Genomic DNA, 15,896 nt, shown 5'->3' with positions numbered 1-15,896 from the left:
TTAGGTTTTATTGACTCTACATTCCACAATGGGAGTCCTGACATTAATCAAACACTTGCCTGGTGCTGGTCCATTTCATCCTCAAAGCCATCCTTTGGTTTCATAGAAAGGGATACTGAGGCTCAAAGTTATTCAGGTGTGAAAAGAGCATGAGTTTGAGTCCCGGTTTGTATGTGTTACTCCAAAGAGACACTGCCTGACTGAAGGTGTGTCTTAGGGTTACAACGGTGGTAGAGGTCAGGGAAGGCTTCCCCAAAGAGGTAACATCTGGGTAGGTCTTGAAGGACAAGTAGACATCTAAGCCCCATTCAAAGCTGGGGGAAGGGTATTCTGGGCAGAGAGGTGGAGCAACAGGGAGCTTGGTGTATGCAGTCATAGAGCGTACTAAGTCACTTCAGTCCTGTCTGACTCTGTGCAACCCTATGGACTGTAGCCTCCTCTGTCCATGGGATTCTCCAGGATAGAATACTGGAGTGGGCTACTATGCCCTCCTCCAGGGGATCTTCCTGACCAGGGATCAAACCCGAATCTCGTGTCTCCTGCCTTGGCAGGAGGGTTCTTTACCGCTAGTGCCACCACGGTAAAGGCAGCTAATTATCTAGAGTGCTTTCTGTGGCCCGAGAGCTGTTCTAAGCACTCAGCATGTATCTCTTCTCAATCTCAGCACTACTGACATTTTGGGCAAGCTAGTTCTTTGCCATGGAGGCTGACCTGTGTGTTAGAGATTTAGTAACATTGCTGGTCTCTGCCTACTGGATGCCAGTACCCCAACCCCAGTTGTGAGTCAAAATCATCCCAAGTTGAGAACCACTGTTCTACTCCTCTGAAGGCTGGACTATTTCATCCCCTACAGGTGAGGAAATGTAACTTAGCCACATTCACACAACCAGATCCCAGGATCTGAACCAGGCTGCCTCCCTCCTTAACCACCACATTCCACAGCAGCAATTTCGTGCCTGAGCTCAGTGTTCCTTGGGGTGCAGATAAAAGGAGGAGGCAAGGAAGGAGAGGTAGGCCAGGAGCAGCTCAGGACAGGCCATGAATACCTTGCCTGCTCTGTCCCAGGCCTTCTGCATGGGGATGCTATGGACCCTGATGCAAACCCAACCAAACCCTTCTCTTGGAAAGTACCCAACCCAAAGAGACAGTGAAACAGAGACAGCCACAACCCAAGGTGACAGGGCCTCTGACAAAGCAAGGGACCAAGGGCCATGGGAGCCCAGAGGTGGCTTGTTAAACCAGGGCAGGGGAGGAGGGGTCCTGTGGGCTTCCTGGGGGAAGTATACCCACATGGCTATCTGGATGAGAAAGAAGAATCAGGGTGTTGGGGGAGGAGGGGTGTGGGAGAGTCTTCAGAAGAAGAGACAGCGTGTGCAGACATCCGGCAGAAAAAATTCTTCCTCTGGAAAATATGGGGGCCTGCCAGAGATGCAGGGTGAGAGGTAGGCTGAGAAGTCATCAGGGGCCAGGTCACTAACATGAAGCTGAGGGACTCAGTCTTTACCCTGCAATGATGAGAAGCTGCAGCCATCCTCCAGAAGCCCCTGACAGCAACTCAGTCTTTCCCTTCAGAAACAAAGTTAATGAGTACTAAGCTGCAGCCCCGGGAAGAGACATAAAGAACAGAACACTGCCCTCCGCTCTTTTCACAGCACTTAACGAAGCACCAGGCACGGTTTGGGGTGCTTTGAAAATATGAAATCATCTAGTTCCTCCAACAGCTGCTATTTTATCATCCCCACTGAATACAGGAAGCCCAGGAAGGTCAAGTCACTCACTCAAGGTCACAGAAACTAAGCAAGGGGCACATGGAGTCACCCTTGCAGGCCAGCTTTCACATCCACTTTCTTTTTTTCAATGGCATCCAGTGTAAGACAAACTTTTTTTTAACTAACTTCTCACTCAAAAGTATGTGAGTGGTGTTGGAGAGCTACTAAAATACTTAAACAAAGAAACTTTCAAAGCCTACAGGAACACCTGAATGTGCATACTGATTTGGGGGCTGAAAACCAAAGCACAGAATACCTCTTAAGTCAGGGCCCCTCCGCCTCAGCACTACTGTTATGTGAGGCCGGATGATTCTGCGTTGTGGAGACCATCCTGTGCAGCATATGTTTACCGGCAACCCTGGCCTCTGCCTGCCGGGTACCGGCCACACTCTGCTCCTTGCATCATAGTTGCAACAACTAAAAATGTCTCCACACATCACCAAATGTTCTCCTGGGGATAAACTCACCCTCAACTGAGAATTGCCTTAGACTCTCTGTAGGTTGGTTGTCTAAGGTTTTGAAATGCCCAAATCAAGACTTCCTTTAAAAGAAAACTTAGACATGTTCCAGAAATGGGAGCCACGACCAGTTATGAGAATTAAGTGAAAACAAACAAACAGAAAAAAGTTTTTTGTTTTTTTTTTCCCCCCAGTAAACACTCCCCTACTAACTCATTTATTTTCACACACACTATGACGCACGTACCATTATCATCCCCATTTTACTGACCAGGAACTTGAGATAGTGCGAGGGACATGCAGGGGATGAGTGTCTGGCACACTGCTGACTCCTTACTAAGTGTAGTCCCGCTCCCTTACCCCCACCCTATACCCTGGTCAGCAGCACCTGTCACCTCTGGACTCCTGCAGCCCCGGTCATCTGCCCCTCCACATCAAGCTTTGCCATCCTTATCTCTCCAGCCAGGCCTGGTACGCCCAGAGGATAGTACCTGGCACACGGGAAGCCCTAGGAAATGACTGACAAATGAATGAACCCGATGACCACGCTTCAGCCAATAGGTTCAGACACTCAAACGTCCCCCATCCCTACCCTCTCAAGGGTCTCACAGGGGTGGAGATAAGAAAATGTCAGACTATAACAGCTAGGAAAGGGGGCAGTTTGGGGGCTGGAAAGAAGCTGAGGGCCTGGACCTTGGGTGCAGGGCTCCGGCTTTTGATTTCGGGGACCCTCCGTCTCACGCGTCTCACCTGCCCTCCATCCGGAGCTCGACCTTCAACTCCAACAGGCAGGAGGCGTAAGCAATGGGCCCTCACCAAGCCTGAGCGTAACTGCTCACCGCGTTCTTGACCTGAACCCGGTGCACGTGTAAGAACCGCAAACTGCTATATTTCTGCTCCGCATAAGCATAACACCTCCAGGCCGCACCGCGGCAGCCGGGGCCGGGCGCGCGCGCGCGCAAGAACCCAGACTGTAAGCCCGAACCTTGGAATCGGTCCAGCGCCCTCGCTACCTCTCCCTTTCGCACCCCATCCCCATCATACCCCACTCCGACGCCTCTCCACCCCCACCACAAATTCCACCATGCTCCCACAAGAGCACAAAACTTGAAAAGCACCCATCTTTGGACTAAACCACACACGGCGCGCTACGCAGGGAAGCGCAAGAACCACAAGAACCACAGACCCTACCCACTCCTACGCAAGCGCACGAGGGGCTCTCGCGGGACCGGAAGCAAGGCGCACTCTAGGAGCTGTGGGCGGAGCTAGAGACGTCGCCGCGAGGACCGCCGGGAGTTGTAGGCCCAGCTCGTCCGAAAGCAGTAAGCGCCTCCGACTCAACCGCCGCATGGGTACCTGGGAGTTGTCGGCGGGCATACCACAAAGCCTTCTGGAAGTCGTAGTTCTATTACCTGCTTCTGCGCTTTCTCGGAGCCTGGACCTTCCCGCGTGGGTTCTATTCAGGTGAGTGCCTCCTCCCACCTTTGTAGCACTGCAGTGGAGGAGTTGACGGTCTTAATGGGGAGACAGCACTCCCCTCAATAAACCCCCAAAGCCTGTCTCCCGGCGGCCCTCCAGGCAGGAGTGCCCTACACAGCTGGCGTTCCTGATTTGAACTCTGCCGGCCGGGTCTGACTCCTTGTTCCCACCCACCCCCCGCCCCAAGCTGGGTGCGGTGCGAGCGCACCCTCTTTAGTCCCGATTACAACCTAGAGTGGTCGGGGCGCGGGTAAAGGAGGGGATTAGGTGGCCGTGGAAATCTAGAGGCGGCAACACACCCAGCTCAGGGTTCTGAAAAGACTTCCAGAGCAAAGAACCTCAAATCTACCATGCCCAAACCCCCCCTCTCACAGTATTTCCTCATTCTTCCCTAACCCCCATCTCCTCTCTACTAAATGGTCCCACTACCTTCCAAGTGCTCAAGTCAAAACAAAACCTGAGGTCCTGGGTCCTGTTTCTTTCATCCACTGCCCCCGCCCGCCCAAGGCTTGTAAAAGTCCCATCTGCTCTGTCTCCGCAACAGATCCAGAATCTGACCACTTCTCTCCAGTTCCACTGTCTCCACTCTGCTCCGAGCTACCGCTGTTGCTTACCTGGATCACTGCAGGAACCTCCTCACTGGTCTGCCCATGTCGGTCCTTTCCACGCTCCACCCTCCATTCACACGCAGGCCAAGGGATCCTGTTAAAATAAAAATTAGATTCTGTCACTATAGAGCTTAAAACCGTCCAACCGTTCCTATTTCTCTCAGAATAAAGTCCAAGCTCCTTACCCTGCCAACCTCCAAGGCCCCGGAGCCTTTCCCGCCTTCGACCACAACGCACTTGAACACAGACAGGACCTGCCCTTTCATGTCCTGTGCATTTGCTGTTAACTCTTATCAGGAAAATCCTTCCCACTGATCTAATGCCTGACTCCTCCTTATGGCCTTAGCTCAGAGAGTAATTCCCTCATATTACTACTTTTCATATCTGGAAAGTATCTTGAGTCGGCTCTTCCACTAGAATTTAGTGCCTGCAACCTTTCCTGTTTTGCTCATTGCTGTGTCCCCAATTCCTAGAGAACATTGGGCACCTTGAAGGTACTGAGTGGATATTTGCTGAATGAAAGAATGAACGAGTGATTGAAAGGCTAAGATGAGACTTGAAGGTGCCAGGCCTGCACAGTGCTGCGGGAAAGAGTGTTACAGACAATGGGTTTACTCTGGGTACTATCTGGGCAGCCTCCCGGGAGGCAAGCAACGACCCCCGCAATCCCAATCCACATGTAACCCGCCTCCCCTCTCCACCCATACAGGAGAAGCCGACCCCTCCCGCCTCTCCAGGACCCCACGATGCCCGCCCCGCAGTGCGCCTCTTGCCACAAGGCGCGCGCCGCCCTCCGCCGTCCGCGCTCGGGCCAGGCGCTGTGCGGCGCCTGCTTCTGCGCCGCCTTCGAGGCCGAGGTGCTGCACACGGTGGTCGCGGGCCGCCTGCTGCCCCCTGGCGCCGTGGTGGCCGTGGGCGCCTCGGGCGGCAAGGACTCCACGGTGCTGGCGCACGTGTTGCGCGAGCTGGCCCCGCGCCTGGGCATCTCGCTGCACCTCGTGGCGGTAGACGAGGGCATCGGCGGCTACCGGGACGCGGCGCTGGCGGCTGTGAGGCGGCAGGCAGAGCGCTGGGAGCTGCCGCTCACCGTCGTGGCCTACGCGGACCTCTTCGGGGGCTGGACTATGGACGCCGTGGCCCGCAGCACGGCTGGCTCCGGCCGCAGCCGCGCCTGTTGCACCTTCTGCGGGGTGCTGCGGCGCCGCGCGCTGGAGGAAGGGGCGCGCCTCGTGGGAGCCACGCACGTCGTGACGGGTGAGCGCAGGCGCGGCCCAGAGCGGGCGTGGTGGGAGGGGCGCATGCGCAGGATAGGGCACCGTAAGGGCGCTGGAGTGCGTGCCCAAGTGGTAAAATGGAGGCTTCGTGTGTCTTAATTGGAGAATCTAAATAGCAAGAAGGGGATATGCACGCTCACTGAAGGTTCGTGGGCATATCGTGTGCACATCTTTACAAGCTTTTGAGTCACTGCCATTATCTGGTAACATTCATGGATGCCAAGTCACTTCAGTCGTCTCTCTTTGCAACCCTATGGACTGTAGCCGACAACAGCCAGGCTCCTTGGTGCATGGGATTCTCCAGGCAACAATACTGGAGTGGGTTGCTATGCCCTCCTCCAGGGGATCTTCCCAACCCAGGGATAGAACCTGCGTCTCCTGTGGCTTCTGCATTGCAGGCGGATGCTTCACCGCTGAGCCGCGGGGGCTCACATGCTGGCACACACATGCTGGCAAATAGAGGGGTGGAAGAGTACTCTCTGGGGCTAGGGCCGTGGTTTTCTGCAGTTTTTTTTAAATGACATTCTCTGTGTCCCTTTTCATAAAAGGAGGGGCATGGCGGGATATCGCCCATCAAAAGCCGTCTATAGTCTGAAACGCAACTGTGTCTTTTAACTCCTTTTGTCTTTCATTCTCTCTCTGCTAACTTTTTCTCTGTCCCAGTCATTACTTCAACAAATAATTATTGACCATTTATTTTGTACCACATGCAGGCTATGTACCGGAGAACAAACTACCTATCCTCAGTTTCCTCTCCTATACAACAGGGCTATTAATATTATCCAGATCCTAGACTTCCTGGGACTTAGATGAATTATGTATGAAACACTCAGACGAGAGACTGAGAAACAGTAAACCTATAAACATTTGCTGCTATGATGATGCACAAGCCAGTGTCTGATCCTGTCCGTTTCTCACATACATAATTACAACCTGTAAGTGCAGCTAAGGCAAGTGATGCAGGAAGACCTAGTGAAGGGAGAAAGGAAGAGTTTCCTGAGTAATCAGAGACCTGAAGGCTGAGTGGGTCCTTAGATGAAGGACCAAAAGGGGATTGGGAGAGATTCTGAGCAGAGGAAACAGCAAAGGCCCTCAGGAGGGAAAGTATGGTCGGGTTGAGAAGCCCTAAGACCCATTTTTACTATAGACTCAAGTATGAGCATTCCATAGACAGAAGCGCCTGGCGGGCTCCATGGGGTCGCAAAGAGTCCGACACGACTTTCACACACACATACAAAAATAAGATGACAAGTTGCAGAATAAATTGAGCTTCAGTTTTACGGTGACTGTTGTGTAGATGCGCACTTACTGCCTCCTGGTCTTCTAAACGCCATGATCTGCATTCCCAGAGGCACTTGTGTCAACAGCCCACTTGAGAGTCTCCATCAAAGGCCATGTGGACGTCTATGCAGTCTGAAGTACACTTTTCACTGAGATTGAAGTGAGATTTGTTGCGTAAAGCACTTTTACTCGATACATGAAAGGGCGCCTAGCACGGGGCCTGGTCTGCGATAAGTGGGGGGTAAGTGAGGCACCCCGGGTTGCTCCACGGGAGCCTGGGTGTGTCGCCCTCTTGTTTCTCGCCGGGTCCCCCAGCAGCCTCCCGCAGGCCGCCCCGCGATGCCCCGGGGTCTCCTTCCGCGGCCCCACCGGCCCCGGCCCCCTCCTCACGGCTCCCGTCTCCCCTCCCTCAGGACACAACGCGGACGACATGGCGGAGACGGTGCTCATGAACTTCCTGCGGGGCGACGCGGGCCGGCTGGCGCGGGGCGGGGGCCTGGGCTCCCCGGGCGAGGGGGGCGCCCTGCCGCGCTGCCGCCCGCTGCAGCTGGCATCGCAGAAGGAGGTGGTGCTGTACGCGCACTTCCGCCGCCTGGACTACTTCTCCGAGGAGTGCGTGTACGCGCCCGAGGCCTTCCGCGGCCACGCGCGCGACCTGCTCAAGATGCTGGAGGCGGCGCGGCCGTCGGCGGTGCTGGACCTGGTGCACTCGGCCGAGCGCCTGGCGCTGGCCCCGACAGCGCGGCCCCCGCCGCCCGGCGCCTGCTCCCGCTGCGGGGCGCTGGCCAGCCGCGCGCTCTGCCAGGCCTGCGCTCTCCTGGACGGCCTGAACCGCGGCCGGCCCCGCCTGGCCATCGGCAAGGGCCGCCGGGGGCTGGACGAGGAGGGGCCGCCACGGGAGCCGCAGCCGTCCCGACCGCCGACTTCCGAGCCGGTCCCCGACTTCTAGAGACCCCAGTTCCCCGCGGGGATCCGGCGCCGTGGGGGCGCGGGGCCGCCTATAAATGACACGGAATGAACCCGAGTTACCTGAGCCCGGGCTTCGTGTGCAGCTGGGAGAGAGACGGAACCTGTTAACCTGCGATCTTGCAGACGCTGGGGCTCTAGGCTCCTGGGGCTGGGGGCTGGGGACTCCTAGGTCTCAGAGAGGGGAGCACTAAACGACCTTCCATTCCTGAGTGAGTGGGAATTAGGGGGCTGCTTGCCTGTACCTCTGTGGGGTTCTGGACGTGCTCAGATAGCCCTAACCCTTCTCGATCGCCTACTGCCCGCCTGATGATCGTGTTTGCCTGTAGTTGGATAAGCACAAACACGCAGCTGGATGGACATGTCAGTTACAGCACTCATGGTGCTTCTGTGTGAGCGCTGGGTGTACTGCAGGCGCTGGGCCATCTCATTTCACCCGCACCACGATCTCATTGGCTGTAGCCCGAGGTCCATAACTGGCCTGGGGTCACCTCTCTGGAGCCCCACCTGGGGGCTCACACCCAGGTCCACCTGGGGCTCTTCAAGACAGTGGAATTAGTCCTTGTCCCCACTACCACCTGAATCTCTGATGGATGAAGAGCAACTGGGGCGGCTCTCCAGACTTCAGATTCTAGAGGCAGAGCTGGGTGAGCTTGGGTCAGTGACTTAACCTCTCGGATCTTCCATTTGCTCCGCTAAAAATGGAATCAAGGCCTCCCACCGAAGCACTGTTGTGAATGTTTGATAAAGCCCTCAGTAAATGTGTTCGACTTGGCTGTTCACTTGGCTGGCCACCAGGGGGCGCTCGATTTCGGGGTTGCTGCCCTGCGGATCCAGACGGGTGTGAGGCTCGGAAACTACCTGCCTGACTCCTGAGGAGGCTTGGGGTCCTCAGTCCCACCTCCAAGCTTTGCTGGGTTGCTCCTTTGTTAGAAATGCCCTCCTTTCCCATCTTCCTGCTCACATCCTCCAGGAGCCTCCTGGTAGTGTCCCTGAATCTCTTCTCCCACCCTGCCCAGCCCAGGACATTGGGACTCTCCCAAACCCCAGCCGCTGGGTCTTGTTCTTACCGTGTGGCCATTCAGCCTTTTGGGGTTTTGTTCTCCCTAATTGAACTGAACTTTGGGGACAGAAACCAGATCTGTGTTTCCACTGGATAACACAACATCATTCTTTCCACATTTATGGAGCCCTTGATGTCTGCAAGGGCATTTCTAGACATCGGTGGGAGAGAAAATTAAAAAAAAAAAATTAAAACCATTTGGTTGCAGAATTTACAATCTTGTGGGAGAGAGGTAATAGGCAAATATGTAATATGAAGTCATAATGATGGGTGCTATGAATAGGAAACAAAACAACATAAGGGGAAAGGGAGTGAAGAGTCCTGTTTTAGTTTTGAGAGGCCAAGGCCTCTTTGAGAAGGTGACTTTTGAGCAAAGACTAAAATAAAGCAAACAAGGGACTTCCGCTGTGTTTCAGTGGATAATACTCAGCACTCCCAATGCAGAGGGCCTGGGTTCGATCTCTGGTCAGAGAACTAGATCCCACATACCACAAGGAAAGATCCCGTGTGCCCTAAGACTTGGTGCAGCCAAATAAATCTTTAAAACAGTGCCAAATAAAGCAAACAAGGTTTCCATCCTTAATGGAATATCTCATGTCAGAGTAACACTTCCATTAAGACCAACTAGGAACACACACACACACACACGCTATTTGAACACATGAAACAGCTACCAAGACAGCGAAGAGGCCACAAAAAAGAGCAGCTCGTTCAGTGGGAGGGGCCAGAAGGCAGAGAAAGCAAGCAGAAAGCATAAGCTAAGCTGAGCTGAACTTTCAGTAGCAACACAGGGCTGGAGACAGAAATGGAGTGTGGGGCCAATGAGGCAGGCAGGACTGGAGGGGCCAAAATCCTGGGCAGAAGGGAAGAGCATTAGGATCAGCCCATCGTGAGGAATGGTTGTGACAAGAGACACTGCCTTGCCAGTTGTTGGGTGTCCTACCCCCTCACCAGACCCTAGCATGGGGTTCAGGATCTCCTTGTGCCTTGACTCCGGGGTCGCCAGGATGCAAATGTCAGGTATTAGGGTCAGCACCAAGGAGGGACAGAGAGAACCAGAGCTCGCAAAGCATGACAATAATGAGAGGCTGAAACTGAGAAGTGAGGTGCTCGCTCCAGCCCAGAATTAGATGTGATGTTTGCAGGTTTCTGGGGTCAATTTGAGTTCAGAAAGCCACTTGATTTGTAGACAGCTCTCAGTCAATTCTCAGGTTTCCCATGAGTCCTGCAATCACACCTTGAGAATGAGTTCTAACCTCTTATCACTTCCTCCAGTCCCAGAAAACCTTCCCTCTTTATAGCATCTATCGAATCTTCCTCTTCTTACCCCACTACTACCTTTTCCTGATCTTGCCTGGCTTTCTCTACTCTTCATAATTCTCTGTGCAGTGGTCCATTGAGGCCCCAAGATCTTTTCCCCACTCTGAATATTTACCGTTCATGTAGAATGAAGGAAAACTTAGAATTTACTTTTGTGACCTATCAGTTAAACCAGATTTCTGAGACTTCATTCCTTTATTCAGGCTGAATCAGGACTTGGCAGAGCACCAGTCACAGAAAATGATCATAATCATGTTCTCTATCATCCAGAGTCCCGCGGCAGTATGACAAAGGGGTTAAAAACAAGTGCAGAATATCAACCTACTGAAAAGTGAGGGGAGAAAGGGGAGAAACCTGACACAGAAGATTTTCTGCAAAGGGTGAGGGTAGTCAGTCCTGAGGGAAAAGGAACTCAGTAGCCTGTGAGAAATGCATTGTGTCTCTGAAGCTAAGTCCCCTACCCCCCTGGAAGAGGAGGTTTTCAGGGGAGACTGAGGAGCTTGGCTGTCTCCTGCCCAGCACCTCTGTCCTGAGGGACAGAAGGTCACCAGTCCCATTTCGCAGCCCTCTTTCCTCTGCATTTGAGACTAGTCAAGGCACTAGGGGGGACTCCAATCACCTTGCCAGACCCCCGGAGCGCCTAGCTGCAGGGTTGTCGCTGTCCATGGTCCTGGAGCCTAGCTGGGGTCCCAGTAATGGATTCTAGGAATCCATGTCCTCTTAGACCACACTAGAACTATCAACTTCTTTCCTCACAGCCACTTGATAAAGTTTAGGAAATAATTTATCCTTGTTTAGGTGATTGTTTTGTGTTGTGGGGGTGTACTCGCCAAGGCCCACACTACTTGGTGAAAGTGCAAGTTGCTCAGTCATGTCCAACTCTTTGCAACCCCATGGACTATACAGTCCATGGAATTCTCCAGGCCAGAATACTGGAGGGGTAGCCTTTCCCTTCTCCAGGAGATCTTGCAAACCCGGGGATTGAACCCAGTTCAGTTCAGTCACTCAGTCATGTCTAACTCTTTGCGACCCCATGAGCTGCAGCACCCCAGGCCTCCCTGTCCATCACCAACTCCCGGAGTCCACCCAAACTCATGTCCATTGAGTCAGTGATGCCATCCAACCATCTCATCCTCTACTGTCCCCTTCTCCTCCTGCCCTCAATCTTTCCCAGAATTGGGGTCTTTTCAAATGAGTCAGCTTTTGTATCAGGTGGCCAAAGTACTGGAGTGTCAACTTCAACATCAGTCCTTCCAATGATCACCCAGGACTGATCTCCTTTAGAATGGACTGGTTGGATCTCCATGCAGTCCAAGGGACTCTCAAGAGTCTTCTCCAACACCATAGTTCAAAAGCACCAATTTTTCTGCCCTCAGCTTTCTTCATAGTCCAACTCTCACATCCATACATGACCACTGGAAAAACCATAGCCTTGACTAGATGGACCTTTGTTGGCAAAGTAATGTCTCTGCTTTTTAATATGCTGTCTAGGTTGGTCATAACTTTCCTTCCAAGGAGTAAGCATCTTTTAATTTCATGGCTGCAATTACCATCTGCAGTGATTTTGGAGCTCGGAAAAATAAAGTCAGCCACTGTCTCTACAGTTTCCCCATTTATTTGCCATGACGTAATGGGACTGGAAAACAACAGAATGGAAAAGACTAGAGATCTCTTCAAGAAAGTTAGAGACAACAAAGGAATATTTCATGCAAAGATGGACTCAATAAAGGACAGAAATGGTATGGACTTAACAGAAGCAGAAGATATTAAGAAGAGATGGCAGGAATACACAGAAGAACTATACAAAAAAGATCTTCATGATCAAGATAATCACGATGGTGTGATCACTCACCTAGAGCCAGACATCCTGGAATATGAAGTCAAGTAGGCCTTAGAAAGCATCACTATGAACAAAGCTAGTGGATGTGATGGAATTCCAGTTGATCTATTTCAAATCCTGAAAGATGATGTTGTGAAAGTGCTGCACTCAATATGCCAGCAAATTTGGAAAACTCAGCAATAGCCACAGGACTGGAAAAGGTCAGTTTTCATTCCACTCCCAAAGAAAGGCAATGCCAAAGAATGCTCAAACTACTGCACAATTGCACTCATCTCACACACTAGTAAAGTAATGCTCAAAATTCTCCAAGCCAGGCTCCAGCAATACATGAACCGTGAACTTCCAGATGTTCAAGCTGGATTTCGAAAAGGCAGAGGAAGCAGAGATCAAATTGCCAACATCTGCTGGATCACTGAAAAGGCAAGAGAGTTCCAGAAAAACACCTACTTCTGCTTTATTGATTATGGGAAAACCTTTCACTGTGTGGATCACAACAAACTCTGGAAAATTCTGAAAGAGATGGGAATACCAGACCACCTGACCTGCCTATTGAGAAACCTATATGCAGGTCAGGAAGCAACAGTTAGAACTGGATATGGAACAACAGACTGGTTCCAAATAGCAAAAGGAGTACGTCAAGGCTGTATATTGTCACCCTGCTTATTTAACTTATATGCAGAGTACATCATGAGAAATGCTGGGCTGGAAGAAGCACAAGCTGGAATCAAGATTTCTGGGAGAAATATCAATAACCTCAGATATGCAGATGACACTACCCTTATGGCAGAAAGTGAAGAGGAACTCAAAAGCCTCTTGATGAAAGTGAAAGTGGAGAGTGAAAAAGTTGGCTTAAAGCTCAACATTCAGAAAACAAAGATCATGGCATCTGGTCCCATCACTTCATGGGAAATAGATGGGGAAACAGTGGAAACAGTGTCAGACTTTATTTTTTGGGGCTCCAGAATCCCTGCAGATGGTGACTGCAGCCATGAAACGAAAAGACGCTTACTCCTTGGAAGAAAAGTTATGACCAACCTGGATAGCATATTGAAAAGCAGAGACATTACTTTGCCAAAAAAGGTCCATCTAGTAAAGGCTATGGTTTTTCCAGTGGTCATGTATGGGTGTGAGAGTTGGACTGTGAAGAAAGCTGAGTGCCGAAGAATTGATGCTTTTGAACTGTGGTGTTGGAGAAGACTCAAGAGTCCCTTGGACTGCAAGGAGATCCAACCAGTCCATTCTGAAGGAGATCAGCCCTGGGATTTCTTTGGAAGGAATGATACTAAAGCTGAAACTCCAAGAGTTAACTCATTGGAAAAGACTCTGATGCTGGGAGGGATTGGGGGCAGGAGGAGAAGGGGACAACAGAGAATGAGATGGCTGGATGGCATCACTGACTCGATGGACGTGAGTCTGAATGAACTCCGGGAGTTGGTGATGGACAGGGAGGCCTGGCATGCTGTGATTCATGGAGTCACAAAGAGTCGGACACGACTGAGTGGCTGAACTGAACTGAACTGAATGGGACTGGATGCCACGATCTCCGTTTTCTGAATGTTGAGCTTTAAGCCAACTTTTTCACTCTCCTCTTTCACTTTCATCAAGAGGCTCTTTAGTTCTTCACTTTCTGCCATAAGGGTGGTGTCATCTGCATATCTGAGGTTATTGAGATTTCTCCTGGCAATCTTGATTCCAGCTTGTGCTTCTTCCAGCCCAGCGTTTCTCATGATGTATTCTGCATATAAGTTAAATAAGCAGGGTGACAATATACAGCCTTGATGGAACCCAGGTCTCCTGCATTGCAGGCAGATTCTTTACCAGCTGAGCCACCAGTGAAGCCCTTGGGGCCAGCCCCTAAAGAGATTCCTCGACCAGAGCCAATGTTGTAGATGGGCTGGCCCCTGTTCTTATTATGACTGCAAGATACACTTCAGCAAAAACTATCAGGAAACTTTGAAAAAAGCAAGGCCTACTGCTCACAAGTCCTGGAGGATACACAGCACACCCGAGGCTCAGGTGAAGGAGGTGGGAGAGAGCATGGATCCTTAGCTCTGCCTTTATTGGGGTACATGGTGGGGTCCCTAGGGTATCGTGGGTTCACTTTTATGGCAAATTTAAAACATAGGAACTGGAATTAGGGCGTAAGAAGGGAAAAACAGGGTCACACAAGAGTCAGTTGTCTACTTCACACAGAGCTTTCTAAACGGGAACTTCAGGGACTTCTCTGGAGGTCCAGTGGTTAAGGCTTCTCCTTCCAGTGCAGGTTGGGGTGTGTGTGTATGTGGGGTTCAATCTCTGGTTAGGAAGCTAAGATCCCACGTGCTTTGTGGCAAAAAACCAAAATATAAAACAGAGGCTATGTTGTAACAAATTCAATAAAGATTTTTTAAATTGTCCCCATCCAAAAAAAAAAAAAATCTTTAAAAGGGAACTTCATGGGTGCGGTCACCTGGCTCTTTAAAGTCATAGCTGTCAATGTTTATTTGAGATGAATTATTTGACCTTGATGCCTCTGAAATGGATGCCTGGGCAATCAAAAGTTTAATGTCAGGCATTTACATTCAAAAAAGCTTAAGCTTATTGCTAGGCACTCACACTACACAGGTGCTGGTGAAATACTGTCTATTTTTGCATTAGTGCTTCTTCCTGTAAAAATTAATTCAATTTTAGAATTTCTTCAGTAAAAGAAAGAGCTCATACTCTCAATCCAAATCTGTTGACAAGCTCAGGTTTGAAGGATGAGATGGTGGAAACAGATGAAAGCCAGGTAGCATGACCTCCAGGAAAGAGATCTCAAATTGCAAAGACATCTTTGTGAACCAGCCTGGAAGGCATAAGGAAGAATGGACCAAGAGGAGAGGGTGGGTGAGTACATAGCAGTGAGGTCGTCAGTCAGTCAGTCAGTTCAGTTGCTCAGTAGTGTCCAACTCTTTGCGACCCCATGGACTGCAGCACACCAGGCTTCCCTGTCACCAACTCCCAGAGCTTGCTCAAACTCATGTCCATCGAGTTGCTGATGCTGTCCAACTATCTCATCCTCTGCTATCCCCTTCTCTTCCTGCCTTCAATCTTTTCCAGGGTCATGGTCTTTTCCAATGAATCAGTTATTCACATCAGGTGGCCAAAGTATTGGAGTTTCAGCTTCAACATCAGTCCTTCCAATGAACACCCAGGACTGATCTCCTTTAGGATGCACTGGTTGGATCTCCTTGCAGTCCAAGTGACTCTCAAGAGTCTTCTCCAACATCACAGTTCAAAAGCATCAATTCTTTGGTGCTCAACTTTCCTTATAGTCCAACTCTCTATGGACAGTTTTAGTGTGGTGCTAAGAGGGAATACGTTTGTTCAGGAGAGGCGGGGTCAGCTCTCTGGCTGTTGGAAAGATCCCTTTAGGGTCTATAAATGAAATAAGGAAGGGACTGGAGGTCAGCAGGTGAAGAAATATGCTGGAAGAATGGACAGATAAATGTGAGACAAGGAGATAACCCCAGAGAGATTATAAGATGCTGTATTATGAACCGAATGCCAGGCTGAGGGGCTAGTCTTTCCCTGGGGAGACTCCAAAGAGTTTCGGGATGGAGAATGACATCAATAAGTTGCCACTCTGTCCTCTGTTCTGGTGTAAAAAACGAATAAACTGAAGCCTCAGTTAGAGTCCAGAAGGGGGCACTCTCACTGGCAGTGATGATACCAGAGCCCAACAGGAAGAAGGAAGACTCCTTTCCTGGCAAGGACTCAGCCAATGAAAAGCCATGGACTCACTCTTTCCTCTAGCCCTCAACTTCCTCTGCTCCTCTATAAAAGTGGTCTCCTTCCCTCCTTGAATTGGAACTTGCAC

At 51.0% G+C, this 15,896-nt stretch overlaps 1 protein-coding gene and 1 long non-coding RNA gene across 2 annotated transcripts; one reads left to right on the top strand and one right to left on the bottom strand.

The window, feature by feature from the left end:
• The first annotated feature begins 3,544 nt into the window (after positions 1 to 3,544).
• LOC138991709 (cytoplasmic tRNA 2-thiolation protein 1) lies at positions 3,545 to 8,600 on the top strand. The gene is made up of 3 exons (XM_070386974.1): positions 3,545 to 3,691; positions 5,024 to 5,568; positions 7,283 to 8,600. Exons 1-3 carry the CDS (start codon positions 3,576 to 3,578, stop codon positions 7,816 to 7,818), a joined length of 1,197 nt encoding a protein of 398 aa, XP_070243075.1. The 5' UTR covers positions 3,545 to 3,575; the 3' UTR covers positions 7,819 to 8,600.
• Positions 3,598 to 5,538, bottom strand: LOC138991710 (uncharacterized). Its single transcript, XR_011467574.1, has 3 exons — positions 5,402 to 5,538; positions 4,321 to 4,408; positions 3,598 to 3,719 (listed from the first exon to the last, which is right to left on the bottom strand). It is a non-coding gene; the product is annotated as an uncharacterized lncRNA (long non-coding RNA).
• Positions 8,601 to 15,896: the final 7,296 nt, after the last annotated feature.

This window comes from Bos mutus, chromosome 18 (assembly GCF_027580195.1).
Source record: "Bos mutus isolate GX-2022 chromosome 18, NWIPB_WYAK_1.1, whole genome shotgun sequence".
NCBI classification, from domain to species: Eukaryota; Metazoa; Chordata; class Mammalia; order Artiodactyla; family Bovidae; genus Bos; species Bos mutus.
Note: the sequence above shows the minus strand (reverse complement) of the source record. Positions and strands in the feature narration are given on the sequence as shown.